Source organism: Sceloporus undulatus, chromosome 4 (assembly GCF_019175285.1).
Source record: "Sceloporus undulatus isolate JIND9_A2432 ecotype Alabama chromosome 4, SceUnd_v1.1, whole genome shotgun sequence".
Lineage (NCBI taxonomy): Eukaryota > Metazoa > Chordata > Lepidosauria > Squamata > Phrynosomatidae > Sceloporus > Sceloporus undulatus.
In genome coordinates this window covers 43682961-43706619 of record NC_056525.1, presented here as the reverse complement: position 1 = coordinate 43706619, position 23659 = coordinate 43682961, and the positions used below count along the sequence as shown (strand labels likewise).

Genomic DNA, 23659 nt, shown 5'->3' with positions numbered 1-23659 from the left:
AATTCATTTTGTTCCGATGAGTGTGTAATTCAAAAGGTTGCTAAGCCTTAGGTCCTAAGTATATACTGCATGAATTCTTTTGCTCTTTGTAATAGTGTGTATACCCCTGAATACAAACAACATATCTGATTCCTGAGGCAGTTGCTCCCAGAGGGAGAAGACATATATAATTGCAGGGAGATAACTGTATTTCTGGCACAGCTTTTGCCCTTAAGGTAATACATTCATGAAGTTGGATAAAAAGGGAAACATCATTACCATCACTCACATTGCACAAAGCAGGAACAAATACTAAACTCCTGTTGCTCTGTTCCATATGAGCGAAGAGGAAAATCACTGATCTAATTCACACCTGTTGAAGACAAGAGTGTTGTCAGTAAAAATTGTTCTTTGCTGGTTCTGCAGCTGCTTGAAGATGTTGGACTTTTTCCCTCCAGATAAACATGACCCACATTATCAAGCACCTGTCATTTGGGAGGGATTATCCTGGTATTGTGAACCCGCTTGATGGAACAGTGGTCACAGCCCAGCAAGGTACTGGCTTCAAACTAAGTATATTTTTAATCTCATCAGTTAAATAATGGTTACACATCACATTGAATGGGCTAGGAACTCATTTTAGGTTGGTAAAGTGAAGTAATATATTCCAGAAAACCAAGACAAACTATCACATGCATGATAATACTGCACAAGTTAATTAGATATGCTGTTATCAACATTATCGTATTTATCATATGAGTCGAGCAATAGGCTATCATCTAGTTCATTGAGGTTATGGGGATGGGGCACTTCTCAGTTGCTCTTCTTCTTTAATAGTGAGATAGATAGTGATGTATATATTTCCCACCCTTCTTTCCTCTTCCCTTCCAACCTTCTATCTCAGAAACTGGATGGTAAAGGTGTCGCTCAGTATGAGTTGTATATTTTATTGCACACTGTTCTTTTCATCAACATCTCTTGCCCTTACCAGTCTCTTAAAATCAAAACAAAAGAAACAAGTGAACATGTGAGATCACAGGGCACAAGAAAAAAGGATGTTTTTTTGTCATTTATGTTTCCATTTCTCTCTCACTGTTCTTCTTTTTGTTTGTTTTTTCATCCTCAAAACAGAAGGGAGGGACATTGAGTGGGGAAAACATGTGACAAAGATCTTTTGCATGATAGTTAGTGTCTCTCCCCCCCCCCCCCCATGGGTGGATTCAGACAGGGAATTCGTACACTTTTAGTGGCTTGTTCTGTATGATTTTTCCTGTTTTCTGGAATTCAGTTTGAACAACACATACCCTCATCCAAATATACCCATTACACCCTTCTTGTATTACTTTTTGCAATAAAGCCAGAAACTTAAATTTGTATCAACAGTTGTTGTTTTCTAGTTAATGTGTGTTTACCATACTACAAGGAAGTGCTATATTTTTTCCATGTCAGCTGTAGTGTCACAGCTTGAATGGCAATTCATTTGCAAAAGTCCTTCCTCTCCTCTCTTCCCTCACCCAACTTCTGGTATTACTTAGATGACTTCTGGTTATCTTGTGGAAAGAGACTTCAGCCATCACTACACTGGATGCCCCTATAGACTGTGGAGGTTCATAATACCAATCTGCTGGTAGAGCAGCGTGTGCAACAAACTGCTGTATACAATAGATTGTTACACAAAGCAAATGTGCAGTTATTTGTTTTGGTATGAAAATAGTGACAGTCTTTGTTAATACACTTCTTGTTGTGTGCCTTCAAGTTGTTTACAACATATGGCTACCCTAAGGCAATCCTATCACGGGTTTTTTTGGGTCCAAGAGTGTGTAACATGCCCAAAATCACCCAATGGGTTTCCATGGCCCAGCATGGAATCGGACCATGATCTCCAGAGTCATAGTGCAGTGTTCATACCACAACACCAGGGTGGCTCTTCTCACTATACAACTCTAAATGAAGGTCAGATCCTGTCTTTGGAAGGGTACAAATCTTAAAGAGAAGAAGGGTAGGGTTTCAGTCATTGTGATCTATGGAATCCGTGTTCCAGTATCTGGTCAGGGAAAATAACTAATATTTCACCTAATATTGATGGAATACCCAAATAAGATGCCCTCCATGTTTTAAAAAACCCTTGACATTATGAAACAATGGGGAAGGATGTGGCAAAATGGGACCACCCCAGCCATTTCTATACCTCTTGTTATTAATTATTCTTATGAAAAGAATTGTACTAGTTAGAGGACATGAGAATAAGTAATAGTGATTTGTTGTGCAAAGGAAGGAAACTTCATAGAAAACAAGTGTAAACAGAGAGGGGGCCTTAATATGAGCTAACTGTGGTACAATACAAAAATCTGTTAATGAGATTATTTGAGGCATATCTGGTGGATGAATCCACCAACTGTTTCTTGTTTCTTAATGTAAAAGGAGAAGAGTGGATGAGGAAGAGAAAATCTTTCCCCTCTTTTGGTCTCTTATATCTCCCACCTGCAAAGAACTACATAGGGAGAGGGTACTAGTCCCACACACAAGTTGATCTAAGAATTGAGGCTTGGCCTCCTCCTTTCCACATCACAGTGGCCTTCTAATAAGATTAGTTACAGATTGAGATTATATGAATTGGACTCTACTAGAAGTGATGAACCTCACATGAAAGCAGTTGACATTTAAAATACAGTGTGCCTGTGTTATATGCGGGTGCGCCATACGCAGCTTCAAGAATACGCTGGAAGCCTGTGCCAGAAGAAGCCTTTGAGTGCCCAGAAGTAGTAATGGGGCACGCCCCCATGACGTACCGCAGGTATGAGCCCCATTACTTCCAATGGAGCTCCAGCATACGTGATTTTTCCTTACGTGGGGGGTCTGGAATGGATCTCTGCGTAAGGAAAGGACACACTGTAATCTGTTTTATGTTCTTTTCTGACCCATCTCAGTTATAAAGTTTGTATAGGTGAACATATTAAGTCAACAGTTCTTCAATACTTCTCCTTAAACACTCAGTCTTCAGCTTAAGTATCTGAGATATTAACCTAAAATAAATATATAAATACACCTAAGGCAAAATAAGCTACAAAATGAAATATAGTGGGCCCTCCGCATTCGCTGGGGTTAGAGGTGCAGGCAGGACCCCTGTGAAAATGAAAAAACCTAAGAGAGAACCTCCCTAGGAATGTCTAGATCCTCTAGTGCAACTCTGTGGCTAACATCCAGCAGATGTTAACCAGAGAATTTCACTTGAGGACCTATAAATGCCTAGAGATTAACATAGTAATCAAATTCACAAAAGTCAAAGCCACAAATCTGGAGAGTCATCTGTATCTATTTATCTAGCTTCTTCATAGATAACAGTACTTAAGATGTTAACCAGATTTATATACATAAACACGGATACATACACATGTATATGGTCAATTTCTTCAGTGTTTTCTGGCATCCACTGAAAACTGGATAGCATGCCTTGAATCCGAATGTCTGTGACATTAGTTCTATGCATAACAGGAGCTTTGAATTTCTGTTTCTCAAATATTAATATCTGTGTAGAGAGCCAGTGTGGTGTAGTGGTTTGACCATTGGACTGTGACTGGAAACCAGGGCTTGAATCCCCAAGCAGCCATGGAGATCCACTGGGTGGCCTTGGACAAGTCACTCAGCCTCAGAAGAAGGCGAACACAAACCCCTTCTGAACAAACTTTGCCAAGAAAACCCCATGATGGATCCTCCTTAGGATCACAATAAGTTGGAAATGACTTGAAAACATGTAGCAACAATAAATACCTATGTTCCATGATAATTTGCTTTTTATACTGAGAGGACTTTCAAAAGTAGTTTTGAATACATCATTCAAAAGGAAAAGCCTTACCCCACCCCAGTAGTTCTTTAAGTCCTTCCTTCTCTTACCTTTGCCTGTTAACATTTTAATTTGATTCTCAGCTTCCATGATGTTCCAATACTTTGTGAAAGTGGTCCCTACAGTATATATGAAGGTTGATGGTGAGGTAAGAGCTATATATATATTTTTATTCCAACTTTATTTTATCTTTTGAGCATCAGACTTTTGATGTGCAGCCAGGGAAGAAGTAGAAGACTTTGCTTATGCCAGATAATGAAGTACAGTGGTACCTCGGGATACGAAATACCCAGGTTACGAATTTTTCGGGATACGAAAAAATCCCATAGGGATTTATTGTTTCGGGTTACGAAAGTTTTTTCGGGTTACGAAAAAACTCCGGCGATGTTTTAAATGGAGCCGCGGCAGAGCCGCGGCTTTTTTCCCCATTAGCGCCTATGGCAATTCGGGTTACGAAGGTTTTTCGGGTTACGAAATTAGCCGCGGAACGAATTAATTTCGTAACCCGAGGCACCACTGTATTTATTTATCTACATCCTGCATTTTTAAGAAATTTCCTGCATTTCTCTGTATATTTGAGACCTGGGGCATCATAAAAACTGGTCTAGCTGCAAAATAGCAACAGACAATGCCACGATTCAGTTAGTGGTCAGGGAGGGATGGAACTGCTCTAGGGAGTTTCCTCGCTGCTCTTGCACAATCAGGAGTGAGATCTTGTGCAAGGAGGATAATTCCTTATGCAATGCTTGAAAAAAAATATAATTCTGCCAGAACTGAGAGTTACATTCGTGTAAATCACCAGCAGAATTTGGGCCAGTGTCCCTTCAGGCTGGATTATGTTATGTGGAGATGAAATGTAAAGAAGTTTTGCAGTGGTGTAAGGATAAGTAATATGATATGTTTTGTATTATGTGGCTATGCACATATGTAAGTGAGAGCAAGGGAAAAAGAGAGGGAATTATGTAGGGTTTACCTAACAATGCTTCTAACTGACAGAGAATTCAGAGAAGCTTAACTTAATAGAATTATTCCAAAGGCCATAAACACAACAGTTTATCATGCCAATCCACTTCTAATTAAAACTATTTTCATGCTTATGTTTCCTAGGTGGTCAGGACAAATCAGTTTTCTGTAACCAGACATGAAAAAATAGCTAATGGACTAATTGGAGACCAGGGTTTACCTGGTGTATTTGTGCTCTATGAGCTTTCTCCAATGATGGTAAAACTAACAGAAAAACACAGGTAAGTGGTTTTGATATGAACCTGAGGGCTTGTTCTCCCCCCCCCCCCATGAAATTGGATTTATTTTATAAGTTGCCAATAAAATGTCTGTTTATTTGTTTGTACATACGTATACAAATATGTTGTAGAACTGGTTGCTGAAGTTTTCTGTTCCGTCTGAAAATTCCTGTTAAGCCAGCTACCAAAGTATTATTTAGACCACAGGTGGGAATTGTACCAGCTATGGTGATTGCAAGCCCACAGCATCTTCCTGCACTGTTTTTGGCCCAAATTCTTCCATTTTTGGTTAAACACCCCTCAGACCAATTCAGAATGCTATTTTGGAGGTCCCTTGCCCTAAAAGCACAGAACAGCCCCCCAAAAGCTACCAGGAGTGATGGATTGTTACTGTCAATTACTGGCACTACACATTCTCTGTTCTTGGTCATATTGTTTATTCTCAGTGTAAACATGTTTCATAAAATTTAAAATAAATACTTGGTAATACAAACTTTTTTTCCTGTCTAGGCCCTTTACACATTTTCTCACAGGAGTCTGTGCCATTATTGGAGGTGTATTTACAGGTATTACATTTGCATTTTGAAGACCTGAGCCATCTCTTTAACCATCTCTGATCTAAAATGTAGTTTGTAAATGTTTTGAATAATACATGATACTCCCTAAAATCATTTTCAGTAATGAAAACTAAGAGTTTGGGATGAAGCACAAGGATGAGAGAATAAGCCTCTGCGTCCTGGCCAAAAAGGGACTTATGTGTTCAAAAGTCAATAACAGGATGCCGGCCTGTAGCTGGTATTCTTCATATGTCCTTTATTGGTGGAGGTTCCTATTCCCTTCCTTCCACTGCAGCACCCAAAATGTCCCCACCAACTTGCCAAACAGCTTCTGAAGCCTTCCCACATGGGCATGCTGTGCCTTGTAGGGAGAGGACTGAATCAGAAGAGTATTTGGCTGTGTTCCTATAGCCAAGTGCAAAATGACTGCAGCCATGTTGAGACCTCCAGAGAATCGGTGATTCTCCCCACTTCCCACGGGGAATGGAATAGCAAGGTGGGGGAGGGTGGCCTTCAGGAGCGGTATAGTAAGTGGTAGTGGTATATTGCTCAGCTTAGCATATATGTGAATCTACTACACCATGCACTGTGCATATGTGTAAAAAAATAGACATACTGTTACGTAAGTGCTGTTTGGTTGTAATCGTGTTGTTCGTAAAAGCAATTCCTGTGAATATTAATGAGTAGCATATTGGTCATGTACTGCACATTTTATAGGAATGCAGTATCACTCTTTTGCTTTGGTTGGCTCAGGAATGTTCTCCTATGCTTGCAAAACAGAGTTTTAGCTTTTGGAAGAACTGAGATGGAGTTTTCTATTCTACTTGGGGTAGCTCAGCAGTTAAGATGCTGATGGCGATCGGCAGGTGGCAGTTTGAGAACCAAGCGCCATGTGACAAAAGTGAGCTCCTGTCACTAGTCCCAGCTTCTACCAACCTAGCAGTTTGAAAGCATGTAAAATGCAAGTTGATAAATGGGTACAACTTTGGTGGTAAGATAACAGTGTTCTGTGCCTCAGCATTTAGTTATGCTGGTCGCATGACCATGGAGTTGTCTTTGACAACGCTGGCTCCCTTGGCTTAGTAATGAAGATGAGCACCACCCCCTACAATTGGACACGACTAGACAATCTTGTCAAAGGGGAATGCTTTACCTTTCAGTCATCTTGTTAAAGTATTTTCCCATTATGCATGGAACATTTAGACTGACCCTTCTTTTTCTCTTCACAGTGGCAGGACTCATTGACTCTTTGATCTATCATTCTGCACGGGCCATTCAGAAGAAAATAGAACTTGGGAAAACAACATAAATTAGTAGCTGCACACCCTCTAAAGTACTTGAAGAGAATAAAAACAACCATTCTAAGGTCAATGCCTGATAGTGTGCCAAGAGAAGATTTCTGGAATTTGAAGAAACACTGAAAATAGTTCCAAGTTGGAACAAATGAAAAAGGGCATTAATTTAAACATCCATCTTTTGTGGCAGTTATGGAGACTGTAGATTTCAGTAATTGTCTTATATGTTGGCATATCTCTCAGTTTCTAGTCTGAGTCAAAGAGCAGTGACCTCCAGAATATGGAACACGAGACCTTTTACATGTGGTAAAAAATATTTTGTATTTAATTTGTATCCAGTGATACCTTTAGGATGTGTGTTTGGAAGAGATTCTCAGGAAAAAGTTTTAATAAAGTCCCCTAATATTTGTTTTCTTTTTATTCTATGTTGTTACATCTAAAAATGTTGCTCCACATCAAATTTTCACTTCCCAGCTCTCTTGCTGTCCCTTGTTACATTTTTCTGCACTGAGTAAACCCCTGATCTTTGTGTATGCCTTGGAAAAATAAGAAGCTACTTTAGTCGGCCTTCCATGTTTGAAGCTTTGACTTTGAGGATTTGATTATTCAAGTATTTGATTAATATTTTTTCTGTAGCAATCCCTAGGTCCTCCAGCATGGTCGAGGTCCTCCAGAAGTTGTGCTGGAGGACCTAGAAATTCCTAGAGAGGTGTTCCTTCAGATAAATGTGTTGTTTTTTATTTGTGTTTTTTCCGCTTTCATGGGGGCCCTGTGCCCCAAACCCCAGCTTTTGTGAGCACAGTTTGGTGAAGTTCAAAATCTTTGCCATAGATTTGATCTGATATTTTTCCCACATCTGTATTTAGACTTAAGAATGTGTGATGAAAATCCAGTCTTGCAGAACTACATGCACTGGTCTAAACAACCTTGCTTTTCATCATCAGAAAAAAGTACCGGTAAATCAAATGTGAGGCCAAATACAGATATTCTAAACTGGTGTACATTTGATCACCTAACTTGAACTCAGAGACCACCAGTGCTCTGAAGATCACAGAACCTCAAATTTAGAGTAATCAGAAATACCTAAGATGCTTAGGTACAAGAACCCCCTCCAGTTTCTCTCTTTTCTCCGAAGCCAGTAAATAAGTCATCACATGGAACATCCATAGTACAATATATGTGTCTCTGTGTGTTATGTTTATATACGTTCCTAATTACCATATTTATTAGATACAATAAGATTCACCCTCTGTTGCAGTTTAATCCAATGTAGTGTGTACAATTCACTCCTCCTAAAAAAAAATGCCCCTGCATGGAACACAGAGACTGCAAGGCACTGAAGCAAGCTATTTGTAAAATAATACTTTGCCCTCAGTTGCAAGTCGTTCAATGAGTCCAAGTTCAAAATTGGCATCATGCACTCCAGTCTTACGGAATGCTCCAGCATAATGGTTCTTTTCCCAGTAGTGGTGCCAATTCCCATCACTGTCTGCACCAAAACCAAACACAGAGACCTGTCACACAAAGCATGAGAGAAAAATCAACAGATGGACTTCTGTAATTTTAAACAAGAAACATTTGCTTGCATTTTTTAAATTTTATTTGTTAAAATACAACATTCTTATAATTTTCAAAGTTTTCCTCTTTTCTTTTTTGTCCCTGAATACTCATATATCATACAAAGGCTTCATCAGAGAAGGGTACAAAAAACAAAACTAATGCTGCATTCAAAAATAAAACTTGAATAACTATGTCAGGGCAGAATGTTTCGCCTTCCCCCATATTCTCCCTGCCTTTGATTGAAATTTTATTCTAAGTACAGTATTATGTTTACTTTCATATATATATATATATATATCTGCTAACTTTCATTTTGTTCACAATTATCTTCATATTATTGCTAGCCATAATACATGTTTTTATAAGGTTCTTTTCCCCTTCGTATCACTGATCCCAGATTTTGTTAATTTTTTCCCATTTCCTTTGAAATTGTTGCTCCAATTTGCCATTAATCATCATTGTTAGTTTATTCATTATCATTAGGTCATTTAGTTTTAATATCCAGTCTTCAAACATATGAGGGTTTCCCCCTTTCCAATATCTTGCAAATGTGAAACAGGCAGCTGTGATCATATATAATGTAATATCTATTTGGTCTTTACATACAAACTGGAGAATAATGCAAGCTTGTTAGTATGTAGCTTTCCTCCAGGACTGATCCTATAACAGATTGTAGCTCTGTGGTATCTACAGCAAACCTGTTTTTCTTTCACCCAAAAGGGTGAAGCAAATCCGCCTCACACCAAATGGAGAGTCACGCAGCCCCTGATAATTTGCTGAATATACCACATGCTGCCAACTTGATTTTGTCTAGTGAAGTTGAGAAAAGTGTGGATAGCACTGTTATTGTGTATTTTGGTGGTCAGAACACAAGGGCTGCAATCTTGCCAGACAGTTGTAGAGCAGGGCTTCTTTTCTGCCTCTTCCCTAGAGATCAGTTTCTAGAATATGCTGGAGATTTGAAAAGACAACAGCTGCTGTTTTCTCCCAGTTGCAGAAACTGCCCAGGCATGGGGACACACATTGACACTACCAAGCAGCCTTGGTTGCAAATGCAGGTCTTTTGTTGAACATGGAGGTACTGACTGAATGCCTCCTTCCACAACAAATTTTAAAATCCATGAGTCTGAATAATCCAGATTAGAGGAGTGTTTGTCTCCATCAGGATTCTGGCTATTATGGCCAATGCAGTTTTCTTTCTAATTTCAAAGGAGGTGGGTACTATGTTTTTGAGGGACTCTCTCATGTGTGCTTTCTGAGTTGTCTCTTGTCAATCAAGAGCTACTTCTGCAACATAGCCTAAGGGAGGAACCCAAGACGTACAGTAGTTTGATATTAAACTGCTTTACAGCTCAATAGCAACAACCTCCGTCTTAAGTAGGTGGTACCTACCTGTGTACAAGTATGGATGGCAAAAATGAGGGCAGTGAATCCAGTGGATGGATACCTTCCATGATGCTTAGTCCACTTATCCTGGATATATTTCAGGAAGGCAGGGTTTATTATTAGTACCTGGGAAATAGGGAGAAATTTAAATCTGAAGTGATCTCGTAATAGATTCACATCCTCTCATTCATTAGCTATAATAGTGGGGCAGTTTTGGGGATGGGACACAGGTCCCATTAGGCCAGAAGGTGAGAACTTTTTTCTCTCATAGCAGATCCCACAGTCCCTTACCATTAACCATTAACTTGTGGAAATGGAGGTCCAAAACATGTTGGGCCAAAAGCTTCCCAGTTCTGCTTTAGGAAGGCCAGATTTTGGCTGGACTGCACCATGTAACGGGTTCAGATCATATCTCTTGCTCTTGGTTAGGAAGGAGGACCCCCAAATTCTATCCAACTGTCACCACCCACTAATTCAACCCACATGACTCAATAACTTTGTGGGAAATTACTGAGGGATTTAACTTGTATTGTTCCCACCTCTAACTCTGCAGTTTCCCCCTTTTGTGAGAGATGAGAATCCTATACACATACATATGGAGGAAAGGGACATGAAGAGAGAGTGAAAAAGGCAAGATCTTTTCAAGAACACTTTTATGCTAAGATACATTAGCAAAAGAGTATCTTATACATGGTTCTGAGTTTACAAGACTTAAGCAGGGACATGGATAACGGTTGAAGGTCTCTTATTCAGGGAGTCACCATAGGTTGAGGTCAACCTGATGACAGTTAACAACAACAACAATCTAGTACATGAAAGCATCTTCCTTCACATATTTCTTAAGAGTAGTTAGGAAGTTACAAAACAGTCGAAGTCATATCAGCCAGAGTTGGAAAAACATAAGCCTTAATGCTACTAGCTGAACATTCCTGCTCTACTCAGGATACAGATGGTGTTCTGGGTCTTTGGATGTGGGTCTGGGCCTCTTTATCCAGCTACAAGAGCCAGTATGGTGTGGTTTGAATGTTAGGTTAGGACTCTAGAGACCAGGGTTCAAATCCCTGATTAGCCGTGGAAACTCACTGGTGGCCTTGGGCAAAGTCACATTCAGTCAGCCTCAGAAGGAAGGTCTCCATAAGGTAAAAACAACTGAAGGAATAAAAAAAAGAGATGCATTACATGGACTTTTTGAATATATTGCTGCCTTTAACCACTCCTTACCTTGTTTTTATCTGCTTGAATGAATTGTTTGACTCTTCTGTATGTGCTGTGAAAGGAAAGGGAAAATATGAGCACTACCATTTTATGATTCTCCTACCCTCTTCTTTCAGTCAAAAGCTGTTTTTCAGCTTTTTGCTTTTCCTCCTATGGCACATGGAGGCTGCCAGGGATAAAGCAGTCAACCTGTAATTTAATAGAGACTGATTTGGTGACTTCCTGCTACTATGAATGTATTTCTAAATACCTTGCTATAATTCAAAGCTATGTCATTGAGGGAAAGTATTCCAGCACTACCTGGACCCTGCAGTAAACATCAAGTAATTTAGATGAGGGTTCCCAGGATCAACTCGAGACTTTTCCTACTGAAATTCACCATAAACCTCCTTTCATAGGAAGTTTGCTCTTCATCACTTTTAATGGGGAAAAATCCATAGAATGTAATCAACATACAGTCATTAATACTTTATACAAGAAAATAAGACTAAAATAAATGGAAACCTATTGTCTTGCTGCCTTTTTATTGCTGCCTAGATCTTTATGCTGTAGTCTAGTAGGCAAGGTACTCACTGCTGTATTTCTCCTGAGGAAAAGGCACTGGCTAGCCATTTGAGATCCAGAGGTTTGAAGGGGACTAGCACAAGATGGACACCAGAATGAAGGTTCATAGCACTCTCTGGGTACATGAAATGGTGGGTGGTTCTTGTACCAACATCCTCCTCAAAGCCAGCAGTTGGTGCCGTATTGATCCTTGGAGGACATAAGTAAATCAATCAGATGCATATGGACAAAATATCGGCAGACACCTGCAGATAGTTAGAGCCTGATCTAAAACGTGTTCAGAGACTTACTTCAGAGACTTGTTCGGGCACCTCCTATCTTTCAACATAATGATCCATAATGATATTCACTTTTGTAAAGGTTATTCTTTATGTAGCCATATTTATTCAACTAGAAAAAGTAGTTGGAACAACAATCAGAATACAGTGGACCCTTGTTATACGCTGGAGTTTGGTTCCAAGATCCTCTGTGTATAACAAAATCCGTGGATGCTCAAGTCCCATTAAATATGACATAGCAAAATGGTGTCCCTTAAAAAAAATGGAAAATCAAGGTTTGATATTTGGAATTTATACTTTTTTTTAACATTTTCAAACCATGTATGCTTGAATCTGTGTATAAAAAATCCATTTATAAGAAAGGCCGACTGTACATCCAGGCCACCATATTTTACAAGTCACCTGCAGGAACACTCATCATCCCACCTGACATTAAGCCTGTATATGCCCTCCATTGTTACAAGGCTGACTTCCAATCTGTTATGCATGTTTTGCTCAACTAAACTATAATTGTATCATTATTTTTATCTTCATGTTTGAATTTGTTGAACCAACACAGATACCAAGACTTAAATCAACGGATAGGGCAATCTATTAGAAGTCACATTCTGGATGTGGCCAAAGTGGAAGGTAAGTGGGGTCTCTTTTTTTCCTCTTTTTGTTTCATCCATTCCTTTTAATCTGCCACCATCCTCCCTCTTCCTGCTGACCACTGAAAAAAAGACTCTTGTCAGAGTTCTGAACCAATCGGTTTTAGAAGACTTTTAGGCTGAAGGCCATGGGTCACCACCAATGCTGGGATCTGCCCTGTTCCACTTACCTCAGCACGAAATGGTGAGAGTCAATCTTTTCCCCGAATTTAGAACCTCTCAGCCTCCCAGAATTCCCCACCACAGCACATGTTCCACACTGGGCAATGTCCTGGATTTTAGCACTGGGAGATGGACAGATCTCGAACAGGTGTTTTATTATCTTCTGTACTTGGTTTCCATCCTGTGATCTTTGCAGCTTCTAGGGGAGCAAAAAAGAAGAAGTTGGGGGGGGGGGCAATAGACCCTGCTTTCAAATAGTACCTTTCCTGCTCAGTACTTTGGCTAGATTGATCTGCAGTAGAATTGCTTGCTTAAGCAGAATTCATAAACAGGTATCTTTGATAGCACAGCTGACTGTTTGCCAACCATTCTGAAACAATACTAGTGATTGTATTGTAACAAAAAATCGATATTTTTTTAGCCAGAGTGGTCAATGCCTTGTGTGAGAATGATTCTTCCTCTGCCAGTAACATACTGAACATGACAGCACTGTTCAGGCAGGGTTAATGCTGATGCTTCCAAATGGAAGAAGCTGTTTTTGATTATTTTTGTTACCAATATATAAAAGTGCAGGAGCTTTCAGTGGATAATGCAGACAGTAATTGTGGGCAAATTCATGTGCAGACATATAATGCCTCCCACCTAAAACCTGGCTAGAAGCTGTGCACGGCCAATTTGCAAAATCAAGAGTTTCCTGACTTTGCAAGTCAGCCAGCTGATCTTGGATTTTAGCCATGTTTTAGGTGGGTTTTAGGCAGGAAGATTATTGGCGCCAAAATGCAAGTGATAATATTCATCTGCATCCTGGAAGAGGTTCAAACTGGGAAAGGTAAGTCAGATTTTTTAGCTGTGTGAAAAACTCCCATGAGTCTATGAAAGTGTGGAGTCTCCCTCCTAGGAAGTCTTTAAACAGAGGCTAGATGACCATTTTTGGGGTATGCTTTGATTGAGAGTTCCTGCGTGGCAGAATGGGATTAGACTGGATGGCACTTGGGATCTCTTCCAACTCTGTGATTCTATGATTTTAAAGTGCAGGAGGTCTTTTTGAGCAAAATAGCTTCTATCAGTTTGTCATTCCACACATTTTCTTCTCTAGTGGATTGCCAGATACTACAGCTAAAAGTCTTTCCTCATTGTTCCTTCTAAATATAGACACAATGTTCTGTGCTTGAGGATTGAATGAAAGAAAAGCTGGAGCTTTTAAATGAATCATACAGAAAAGCAGAGAAAGCTGAGAACATGAGTGGGCAACTGTACCAGGGTCAAGGGCCATTTTTTATCCCATGCTTGCATCCTTGATAGGTAGCACTAGTATTGATTTAGCAATAATTTACTTTTTGGGCTTAGCTGTAAATCATACATACATACATACATACTTTATTGCTTTTGGCCAATGGCCATTGCAAAATCAAAGTAATAATACAATACACATAAAATTTATGTAAAAACAATATACAGCAAATTGTATCAGATAGAAAAAGTTTAACATTAACCATTATGTACAACTTAGATAACATGAATATGTTAAAATTTGCAGTTGGACCCTTTTAGATCAAGTTATCCCCATTACAGGAAACAGCAATCTCTGCTATGTATTTCTTCCTAGTCTTTTTAGCAGCAAGAGCAAACAATGTTACGCACCAGGTCACATATTTATCTGTGTCCATAAGGAGGTAAAGTAGAATCATAGAATCATAGAGTTGGAAGAGACCACAAGGGCCATCCAGTCCAACCCCATTCTGCCATGCAGGAAATCACAATCAAAGCATCCCTGACAGATGGCCATCCAACCTCTGTTTGAAGACCTCTAAGGAAGGAGAACACTACACTTCGAGGGAGTTTGTTCCACTGTCGAACAGCCCTTACTGTCAGGAAGTTCCTCTTAATGTTGAGGTGGAATCTCTTTTCCTGCAGCTTGCATCCATTGCTCCGGATCCTAGTCTCTGGAGCAGCAGAAAACAAGCTAGCTCCCTCCTCAATATGACATCCCCTCAAATATTTAAACAGGGCTATCATATCACCCTTAACCTTCTCTTCTCCAGGCTAAACGAGTTTGAAAAGATTTTATTATTGATTAAGGGTAAAATAAAACGCTCCCTAGCATCTTTATACAAAAGGCAACAGGTTAAATAATGTACCAAATCCTCTGAATAGGGACAGCCAACAATACATCTCCGTTCATTTTTCGGAACCTTTTTAAGCCTTCCATCTCTTTCAGCTGAAATAAATCAATCAGTTTTCAGTTGTTGGCTACAAAATAGGAGACAAATAGCCAAACCACTGTGTTTTGTTGCACTTTTGTAGTGGTTTGGGTGTAGGGTTACTTGGCAATTTGGGGGTAGGTGATACTGCTCTAGAACTTTTAACCATTTGGGGAAATGTGGAGACCACAACTCTTTTCATCTGTTCTGTCTTATGGGGAAATTCTCTGTCTAATTCCACACAATGAGGCAATACTCACCAGCCACCAAAACAGAACCTCTGGGGGGATCTCTTGGGTTTCACGAGTTAGCATGCAGTTTACTGAGGCATCATAGTGATCACAAAACCAGTCCTGATGGGTATTGTTGATGCACCTGTTACAGTTGCACATTCTTTGCTTTAGAAAGGAATCAATGGATGACCATTGTGCAGAGCTTTCTGAAGGAGGCCAAGGGTTCATGTATATACATATGTACATCTTCCACAGCAAAGCTGAAAGACACAGCACTAAGATGACCCACAGCTTTTTCTTGAGTAGCATCCTTCATCCCATCTGTTTGGTTTGCATCTTATAGTTAAGAAATCTTCCAGCCTTGATACGATGTAATCTATAAGAGAGGTAATGGAAATAATAATTGTTGTGCTTCTAGACATGTTATATTTTAAAGACAGAACCATTAAAAAAACCTAACTCTTCCAGTTGTGTGATGTGCTATAACTTTATTGGCCACATAGAACTTTATGCTCCAAGGGGCTTCTGTTCAAATGTGATGATTGGATTGCCCCCCCTTTTTTTGTATCTCTTTGCTGAGTATCTCAGCAACTCACAAAGCAAGTGCCATTCTTTCTCCATTATCTCATGCACCCCATGTTGTGTGTGCATGAACGTCCATTACAATAACACATCTTCAGAAGGCTAAAACACACAGGGAGTGTTGAGTCAACATACCCTAGAGATATAAGATGGCAATGCCTTATATAGCATGGTGATACTATCATATACTGTACTACCATTTGTCAGACACAAATAAGTATATCAATAATTCTTGTTAAAAATACACATGGTATTTTTCAATACCTGAAAGGTACAACAGGAAACAAAGTGCCTAAAGTCAGATTCATTTTCTACAGCTATGACATGTGTGATTTGTACCTTAATATAATTTCCAAGCAACTAACCAGGATTCAAGCCTGGCAATGGAGAAGAGAATACTTCACTCACCTCAGTGGCAGATCCTAGCCAGAAATCTGGACAGTGTTGGACTTCCTGGTGACCTTTGAAACGATCAACCACAAATAATTTTCTGAGGCATTTGACAGAAACGGGGCTTGTAAGCACTGTTTTAGGATGTCTTTAGTCCTCCTTGGCATTGGAGGCAGTGCTTTTGTCTTTAAAATATAACAATAGGATATTATATAGGTGTCCATAGCCATACTCATACAGCTTTCTCTTATTTAGTAGTGGTTGTCATGCCATTACTCATAAAGGTATGCAGGATTGATTAAATGCACTCATATTTTTTCTCATCCTATGTACATTTATCTGGGAGTGAGTACTACTAAACTCAGCAAGTCTAACTTCTGATTTTAAAAATCAGATGGGAAAAAGAGGCTATTGAAAGAACAAAACACAAAATTAAGAGAAGAAGGGAGCCAAATATGTAATTTAAAAAATTAAGAGAAGAAGGGAAAGGAGGGATAAAAGAATGAATGTATTTAGAGAAACAAGAGATACAGATATATACATAATTAAAGAAGCAGCACTCTGTGTGCCCTTAGCAATGAGTTGACTCTATTGATTTTAGCCAGATTTATTAAACATACATCAGACTGGGCTGCAGCTGCCAAAGAAGAAAGCGGGAAAAAAGGTATAAGGAAAACGGTGAGACAAGCATAAAGAAAAGAAAAGGGATGAAGTAGAAGGGAGAGAGAAACATGCATCTTTGGCAGGTGGGTCATCAGTTTGTATCCCTGGGCACAGAGAAAGGAGGCTGTGCCGTGCTCCATTCCTGTAGGCAAGTGGGGACGGGGGTTGGTTTGAGGAGGAGGCAAGGAAGGGCTGACAGATTAGGAACTGTTTCCCATGCATTAATTGTCTCTCAGCAAATATAAACATACCTTGGAGAAGGGAGGAAAATCACAGTTGCTGCTCTTCTTTTGCTGCTGCCCAGCAGGACTGACTCAAGACATTTTTCTGCCTGCGGTGAAGATGGTGTGTCTCTTCCCCACCCCCACCCAAGCTGGCAGATGAAATCTTAGGGCAACACTGGCGAGAGGACAGTATCCTCCACTACACTTGAAGGTGCAAGCAAGCTAAGACCTGGATTATGGGCAAGCTGCATGGCCCACACAATTTTCTCTCCCAGAACCTTACTTTCACGGTCAGGATTCCTGACCTCTACTTTCTTCTGGCTATGGTGGGACCAGCCCTGCTTCTCTGCACCTGGTAGCAGTCTTTGTGATTTCCAATCCATCTTCCAAACCAACTTGCCCCACTTCCTGGTATAAGCTGCATGCCAGTTTCTGAGCAGAGGGATTTTATGTGGGTTTGTGGGCTCCCACTGAGCATCTGATTGGCCACTGTGGGAACAGAGTGCTAAGCTAGATAAATCTTTGGTCAGATTTAGTAGGACTTTCCTCAGGTTCTTATTTTCCATTACGCAGAATAAGACTCCATGCCAATGTGAATGCTGCTTTGACCGCTACTCCAGACATCTGTGCATCCAATTGAAAGTATGCAAGCTCACTTGTATGATAAACACTGTGCAACCACACCTAGCAGAAGTAGCTGAAGTGAAACTCCTCTTCTTCTAAGAGAGTAGAGCTGCACCCAGACCATGAGGGAGCTCTTCCTCACTGCTCAGAAGTCATTATAAAAACTGTTTTCCAAATGACTCACTTGGAAAAATATGCTTCTCCATTTCTTGTAGAATGAGGATATAGATTACTGCCCTAAGATCTTGAAAGTGCCACAAAAATGCCAGTTGCAGTTTCTCTAGAACTAAAGGCAGGCGAGGGAAGGGTTAAACTCTCTCCCATGTCACCTACTGCATCTCTCATAATTAACATTTATTTCCTCCACTACCCCACACACTCCACTGCATGTTAAATGCAAAGTCATTTTCTATTTGGACTAACTTCACTCTTTTTTCCCTTTTCTGTTTATCCACCAAAATCTTTTACATAACTAGTAAAAATTTCATAGATGAACCACAGAGAGTTAGTCAATTAATATTAAAGGAGACCTCATGGATTTTTCAGTGTTGTTTCAATATAACCCATGTAATGGAGGAAGACATCAAATAAGCTGCCTGAACACTGAAGAAAGCCTAAACCTTTTGCAATTGGAATCTGGTAGCATTCAATTGTTGTTGTGTGTCTTGAAGTTGATTCCTATTTATAGCAACCTTAAGATGAACCTATCAGAGGATTTTCTTGGCAAGATTTGTTCAGAAGGGATTTGCTGTTGCCTTCTTCTGAGGCTGTGAGAGTGTGACTTGCACAAGATAATCCATAGCTGATTGGGCATTTGAACCCTGGTTTCTCAGAGTTCTAGTCCAACATTCAAAACAGCTACACCACACTGGCTCTAAGAATGATGCAATAGTGTAATAGTTTATTTCAAGAAGTAAAAATACACACAGAGCACTTTTCACTCTATATCTGTCTGAGACATCCTTATGGCACAGCAATTCCATATTGTGACCAAATTAAATTATGAAAAATTGCAAGGCAAAAATGTGGTGTAGCAAGTGGAAGATTTGATTGTCCTTTGTAAACCACCAGATTAACATGATAACTCAGTGGGTCAGAACAAGTTTTTCACACACAAAACTTACATTATTGGCTCTTTCACCCAATTTGACTTATAATTCAAACTGTCTCAGTTGAAATTCAAAAACTTCACTCCTGCATTCTCAAAATTAATGTATGTTCAAAGAACAAGGGTTAATCTGCCACCATGTTACATAAACAACATTGCTGAGGGACATAATGTGACATTTACAGTAGCTTGGAAACCCACATTAGAGCAGGATTAGCCCAGAAAATTCAGTTTGGGTGTATGTATAGAAGCCACAGACAGATGTGCAAGTCCGGTGACATGAAACAGATGTGCATGACAGATGACATGCATCAAACACGGGTACAAACAGTCACAGACCCTCGCTAGAAGCTCTAAAAATGTCTTGTCATAGTGCTGCCCATGAGTGCTTACCTTACTCAGATAAGACAGCACCATCTGAGTTGAAAAGACAGGTTGAAAAGGCAGGCAGATGAACTGTACCTCCCTTCCTGTGTGAATCGTGTATCCTTCCTTCGTTGAAGATAATATTCTGATGGAAGAATTACAATCCTTGCATGGCTGTGCGCTCAAAATGGCTCATACTGACATCCTCATTTTGAACAGGAACCTTGCAAAACTAAAAGGAAGTTAACACCCAACAGCAACCACAAGACAGTCAGTCACAGGATACACATTTTTAAAACCAAACTGCCTTGTTTAAGGTATAGAAAGGATCCGTTTTTCTGCAGCCTAGTCAGCAGTGGCTTCCCATATGTATTTGCAGATGTGACACATCAAAACAGACGGTATGTGATTAAGATAGCAGTTCGCCACAATGTCTTTCCAGGCTCCGTTCTTCAGTTACTGTAAATCTGACTGGGTGAGTCACAGCCATTTTGCTCCAAACATATTCCAAGCACCTTGGAGGGAGCGTAGGCACAGTGATACTATTCAGGCAAAACTTTGGGGAAGAACGCCAGAGTCCCACTCACGAGAATCAGGAAAATGTAGCTTAGCACATTTTGAAGTAAGTGAAATAATGCATATTTCCATCTAAACAGTGCATGTTCATTAAGTCCAGATACTCAATTTACCTAATTGTACCACAGCCTCTAGTGTTGGATAGGTTTTCACATTCTGTTGAGAACAACCCCAGAGTTCCTTAGAAATTATCAGCTATGCTGGACATCCATCCCTTTCCTACTGCTAGTCTTCTGATAGTCTTCTGCTGAAATATGCAGCTACAGAGGAATGTGGGATGCATTCTAAGGTGCACAGTCAATTTGCCAGAAACTACTATGAATTAGGACCCTGTATTTCAACTAATGGTTTTATTTTTAGCTGCTTTAGTTAATATGGGTTTGAACTACTCTTAAGTATAATTTTGCTGTCATAGCTTGCACCTGCCAGAGAAAATGGAGAGTCAATTTTCCCTGTTTCCCCCTTGAGGGGGAAGCCTCCAAAAGAGTTGTAGGTGGTTCTGAGAAGCATGAAAGTGGGGAGAACTGGTGAAAATTTACCACCTGTTAAATAATGGACTCCATTAACACTTTCTTTCTTTTTTTTTTTAAATGAATTGCTTGCTCTGAAATGTGGCATGTCAGTGAATGAATGTACAAATGAAACCCTTAAGTGCAATTCATATGATCTGTGCATTGATTTCTTCCAAGTATTGTACACATTACAACAGTCTGTTGGTACCATGTTAACATTTCATAGCAGCCCTCCCTATCCTAGTGCCTGCTCAGTAATGCATGTGGCTTCCCATCAATCACGACTAATATGGCCAATGATGGGGGTCCATGGGTCACAGAAGTCATAAACATCTGGAGTCCCTGTTTGGAACTAGATCTTGCTAAAGGCAAAAGTAAAGGTTTCCCCTTTGGCATGATTGTCACGTTTCTGACTGTAGGGGGTGGTGCTTATCTCCATTCCTAAGCTGAGGGAGCCAGTGTTTCAAAGACGATTCAGTGGTCATGTGGCCAGCATGACTTCATGGAACACTATTACCTTCCCATCAAAGTGGTACCTATTTATCTATTTGCATTTTTATATGCTTTTGAACAGCTAGGTTGGCAGAATCTGGGAGTAGAGACAGGAGCTCTATCACACAGCACTTGGGTCTCAAACTGCTGATCTGCCAACCTTGCAACCATCAGAGTCAGCGTCTTAACCGCTAAGCCACCTCATCCCATATCTTACTAACAAGGATTATTTAACATGGAAAACTGTTAAATTTATGTAGTTCCTCAAATAATACAATATATTTATATTTAAGCTACAGACATGTGAATTTTTTATTCTTTCTACATGTCTTTCCAGGTTTTCAAAGCACACCATGGTATTCCATTATCTAGCTGTTATCATGGAGGATGGGGAGTTCAGTGGCTACTAGTCATGATGGATATATATCACTTTCAGTAGCAGACGCTATATATAAATTGTTGAAGATCATGAACAGATGGGGGGGTGCAGTCATACTTGTGTCCTGTTTGTGGGTGTCACAAGACAATCAACTGGTCACTGTGTGATTTCCTATTAACCTTAAAAAAAAACAGCTTTCCAACTTCACCTTTCAAAATCAATCTGTTCTTAGATTGCACATACCACAGGAAAAATGTGTTACCCATAGGCAATTAGAGACTTGAATCACCCAAGACCAAAACAGAATGAAAAACAAAATGAGTATTCATCTAGAGGAAAAAAACCAGAGATACTTTCAGGCACATAGAAGAATTTCAAGAAATGAAAACAGTAGTTTTCTAACATACTTATATAAGGATGGCATTGTTAGGGCAGCATTTTTAATCCAAAGAAGGTTTTTTTTAGGATGAACTAGAAAACGAACAGCATAATCACACAGTTTAGGGTTACAAAATATTTTTTATGTGCAAGAATCTTATCCAGGGAAAAAAAGAGATATTTGAGAATTTGGCCAGTCACATATGCTTATAAAGTAACCAGCACAGGGGGTATTCCTAGTAAAACTAGGTAAATATAAATGCCATTACCCAAAATACTGTTAAGGTCTTATTTGATAAAATGTACTTATTTCTGTTTGGTAGATGGGCTTTACTGGTCTGAATAGCAACTGGTATAAAAACTGCCCTACGGTGGTGTCTGGGGCTAAAACAAAGCTAAGAAGTCAGACAATACCAGATAATAAAAGTTTTAAATCTGGGTGAAAATTTAGAACACTTTTAGTTGGTGTATGTATGATAGTCTAAATGACTACAGAACTGGATACATTGCGAGGAAAGGAAAAAGGAATAGATTCTGTGGAACTTTCCCTCTCCTGATATTTGAACTATGTGTTACACACCAGCATCTGGTTACAAGAAGTCCTCTTTCCCCACAGAAGGGTGGGGATTCTTCTGGAAAACGAGAAAATACCTAAGTGCCTGAAGCAGACATGGCTGTGAAGACAAGAGATGGGTTTTGCTTCAGGGATTGGCTGGGTTCTATTTTGAAATTCAGAAACAATGTTTGTCAAAGTCAGATTGTTCATGAATACAGGGGAGGTAACTGAGGAGATGCTATGTATTCCTAGGTATTTACTATGTTCTCACTTGTTTCTGTCACCAGGAACTATAAGATCAACAGGTACTATCTTATCATGTACCTTGTTTCATTCCTATTCTCCCTCTGGCACAGAATAGGATGGTTGGACGTGATCCACGTCACCAGCAGGCAGGTGAAAATCACAGGTCTCTAGTCCGTTCCACTCATAGTTCTAAGTAAAAATGTTGCCCTTTGCATATATTGTTGAAGATGTGTTCAACCCATCTTCCTGTCCAGTGAAAGGAGTAATGTAATGAGAAAAGGGGTACACTTTTCCATAGAGAGAAATAGGATCCCATTCATATGTGCTTAACTGTGATTCAATGCCATGCTTCTTTGAGTGTGCATAAAAATAACCACACAGATTGGTTCAATCAAAGAGGTCTTTCCACCTGGGAAACTGACCACCCTTACAGCTGGATCAAAACTGGATGAGAACCATCACAATATGTAATTAGCCCCATGGATATACATCTAATATTCATATACATACCACAGCAGTGAGGGATCAAAGTACAGAGAAAAAGTTCCTATGTTGCTGTTAATGTAAGTGAAGGAGGCCAGTGAATTCATCAGACAGCATGCAACACACTTTTGGTACAATTCTCTTCTATTCAGATCAGTGGATATTTGACCAATGATTTGAACAGGATGTGGATTGCACCATGTGATAACATTTCAGCAACAATGAGCTCAGTTCCTGGTCCAGCACACTATCTTACAGGCTGTTAACTGAAGAGTAGTACATGTGAGGGGTACATTATAGAAGTTTCAAGTCTCAAGAAGTCTATGTATATTATTTCATCTTCTCTGCCTTTTACTCATGCAGTATGTAAACAAACGATGCTGGGAAGACACCTTTCCTGTCAGGCTGTCCTTCAATCCGGCCACACTGGAAACAACAACAACAACGATAATGATAATGGAACATAATGTCATTTAAATTGAGAAAAATAAAGGATGCAATCCACAATGATGACAAATCCTGAAGAACCGCACAATTACTGTGTTTCTGATCCTCTCATTCTCCATAAGTGTGGGATCACCCAGCATTACTGAACAGCTGTGAGAGTCTGAGTGCCATGGCAAAGCCAGTCTATGATGCTCACCCTTCTTTTAATTAATTTATTAATTTTCTGGGCTGAGCAGTTTTGGTTAAGTGGGTTTAGCTGCTATTGTTTATATTCCCACAGTGCCCCCAACACAGCATCCAGGGCACTGTGGGGATTTTAAATGTTGATCAGAACTATTACTGTAAAAAGAAAAAGGATGGATATATCCAGACACCCAGTGTTCAGGCTGCTACCATGGGAACTTATTCTGACAAAGAAGGGTCCCCACTATAGAGTTCTTTGATAGGTGCAGTGCAGAGAGAAGAAACTCC

General features: G+C 39.7%; 3 protein-coding genes across 8 annotated transcripts in view; 1 reads left to right on the top strand and 2 right to left on the bottom strand.

Annotated features, from left to right (window-relative positions):
• Positions 1-7321, top strand: part of ERGIC3 (ERGIC and golgi 3) — a 34525-nt gene extending 27204 nt beyond the window's left edge. For 5 of the 6 annotated variants that reach the window (XM_042465636.1, XM_042465635.1, XM_042465637.1 and 2 more), the window contains 5 exons: positions 438-534; positions 3904-3968; positions 4928-5064; positions 5572-5627; positions 6848-7321. In XM_042465636.1, the coding sequence (XP_042321570.1) occupies positions 438-534; positions 3904-3968; positions 4928-5064; positions 5572-5627; positions 6848-6927 (435 nt within the window). In that variant the 3' untranslated portion in view covers positions 6928-7321. The remainder of the gene's footprint in view (positions 1-437; positions 535-3903; positions 3969-4927; positions 5065-5571; positions 5628-6847) is intronic. The other variant, XM_042465638.1, reaches the window with a different exon arrangement.
• Positions 7322-8116: 795 nt separating this feature from the next.
• Positions 8117-20651, bottom strand: C4H20orf173 (chromosome 4 C20orf173 homolog). Its single transcript, XM_042465639.1, has 7 exons — positions 19147-20651; positions 15190-15538; positions 12737-12927; positions 11648-11827; positions 11081-11126; positions 9866-9985; positions 8117-8427 (listed from the first exon to the last, which is right to left on the bottom strand). Exons 2-7 carry the CDS (start codon positions 15469-15471, stop codon positions 8260-8262), a joined length of 987 nt encoding a protein of 328 aa, XP_042321573.1. The 5' UTR covers positions 15472-15538; positions 19147-20651; the 3' UTR covers positions 8117-8259.
• Positions 20652-21504: 853 nt separating this feature from the next.
• Positions 21505-23659, bottom strand: part of LOC121929749 (arf-GAP with SH3 domain, ANK repeat and PH domain-containing protein 1-like) — a 49484-nt gene continuing 47329 nt past the window's right edge. The window contains exon 28 of the mRNA XM_042465627.1: positions 21505-23167. Within this exon, the coding sequence (XP_042321561.1) occupies positions 23093-23167 (75 nt within the window). The 3' untranslated portion in view covers positions 21505-23092. The remainder of the gene's footprint in view (positions 23168-23659) is intronic.

What these genes read in the sequence shown, in the direction of transcription:
- C4H20orf173 (XM_042465639.1), bottom strand. Translation starts at nt 15,471, where the DNA reads ATGCTACTCAAGAAAAAGCTGTGGGTCATCTTAGTGCTGTGTCTTTCA. An exon ending in AGGTTCTGTTTTGGTGGCTG is followed by an intron (nt 12,928 to 15,189) that starts GTGAGTATTGCC and finishes TTGCTCCCCTAG; the next exon opens with AAGCTGCAAAGATCACAGGA. An exon ending in CCATCCATACTTGTACACAG is followed by an intron (nt 8,428 to 9,865) that starts GTAGGTACCACC and finishes TTTGTGTGACAG; the next exon opens with GTCTCTGTGTTTGGTTTTGG.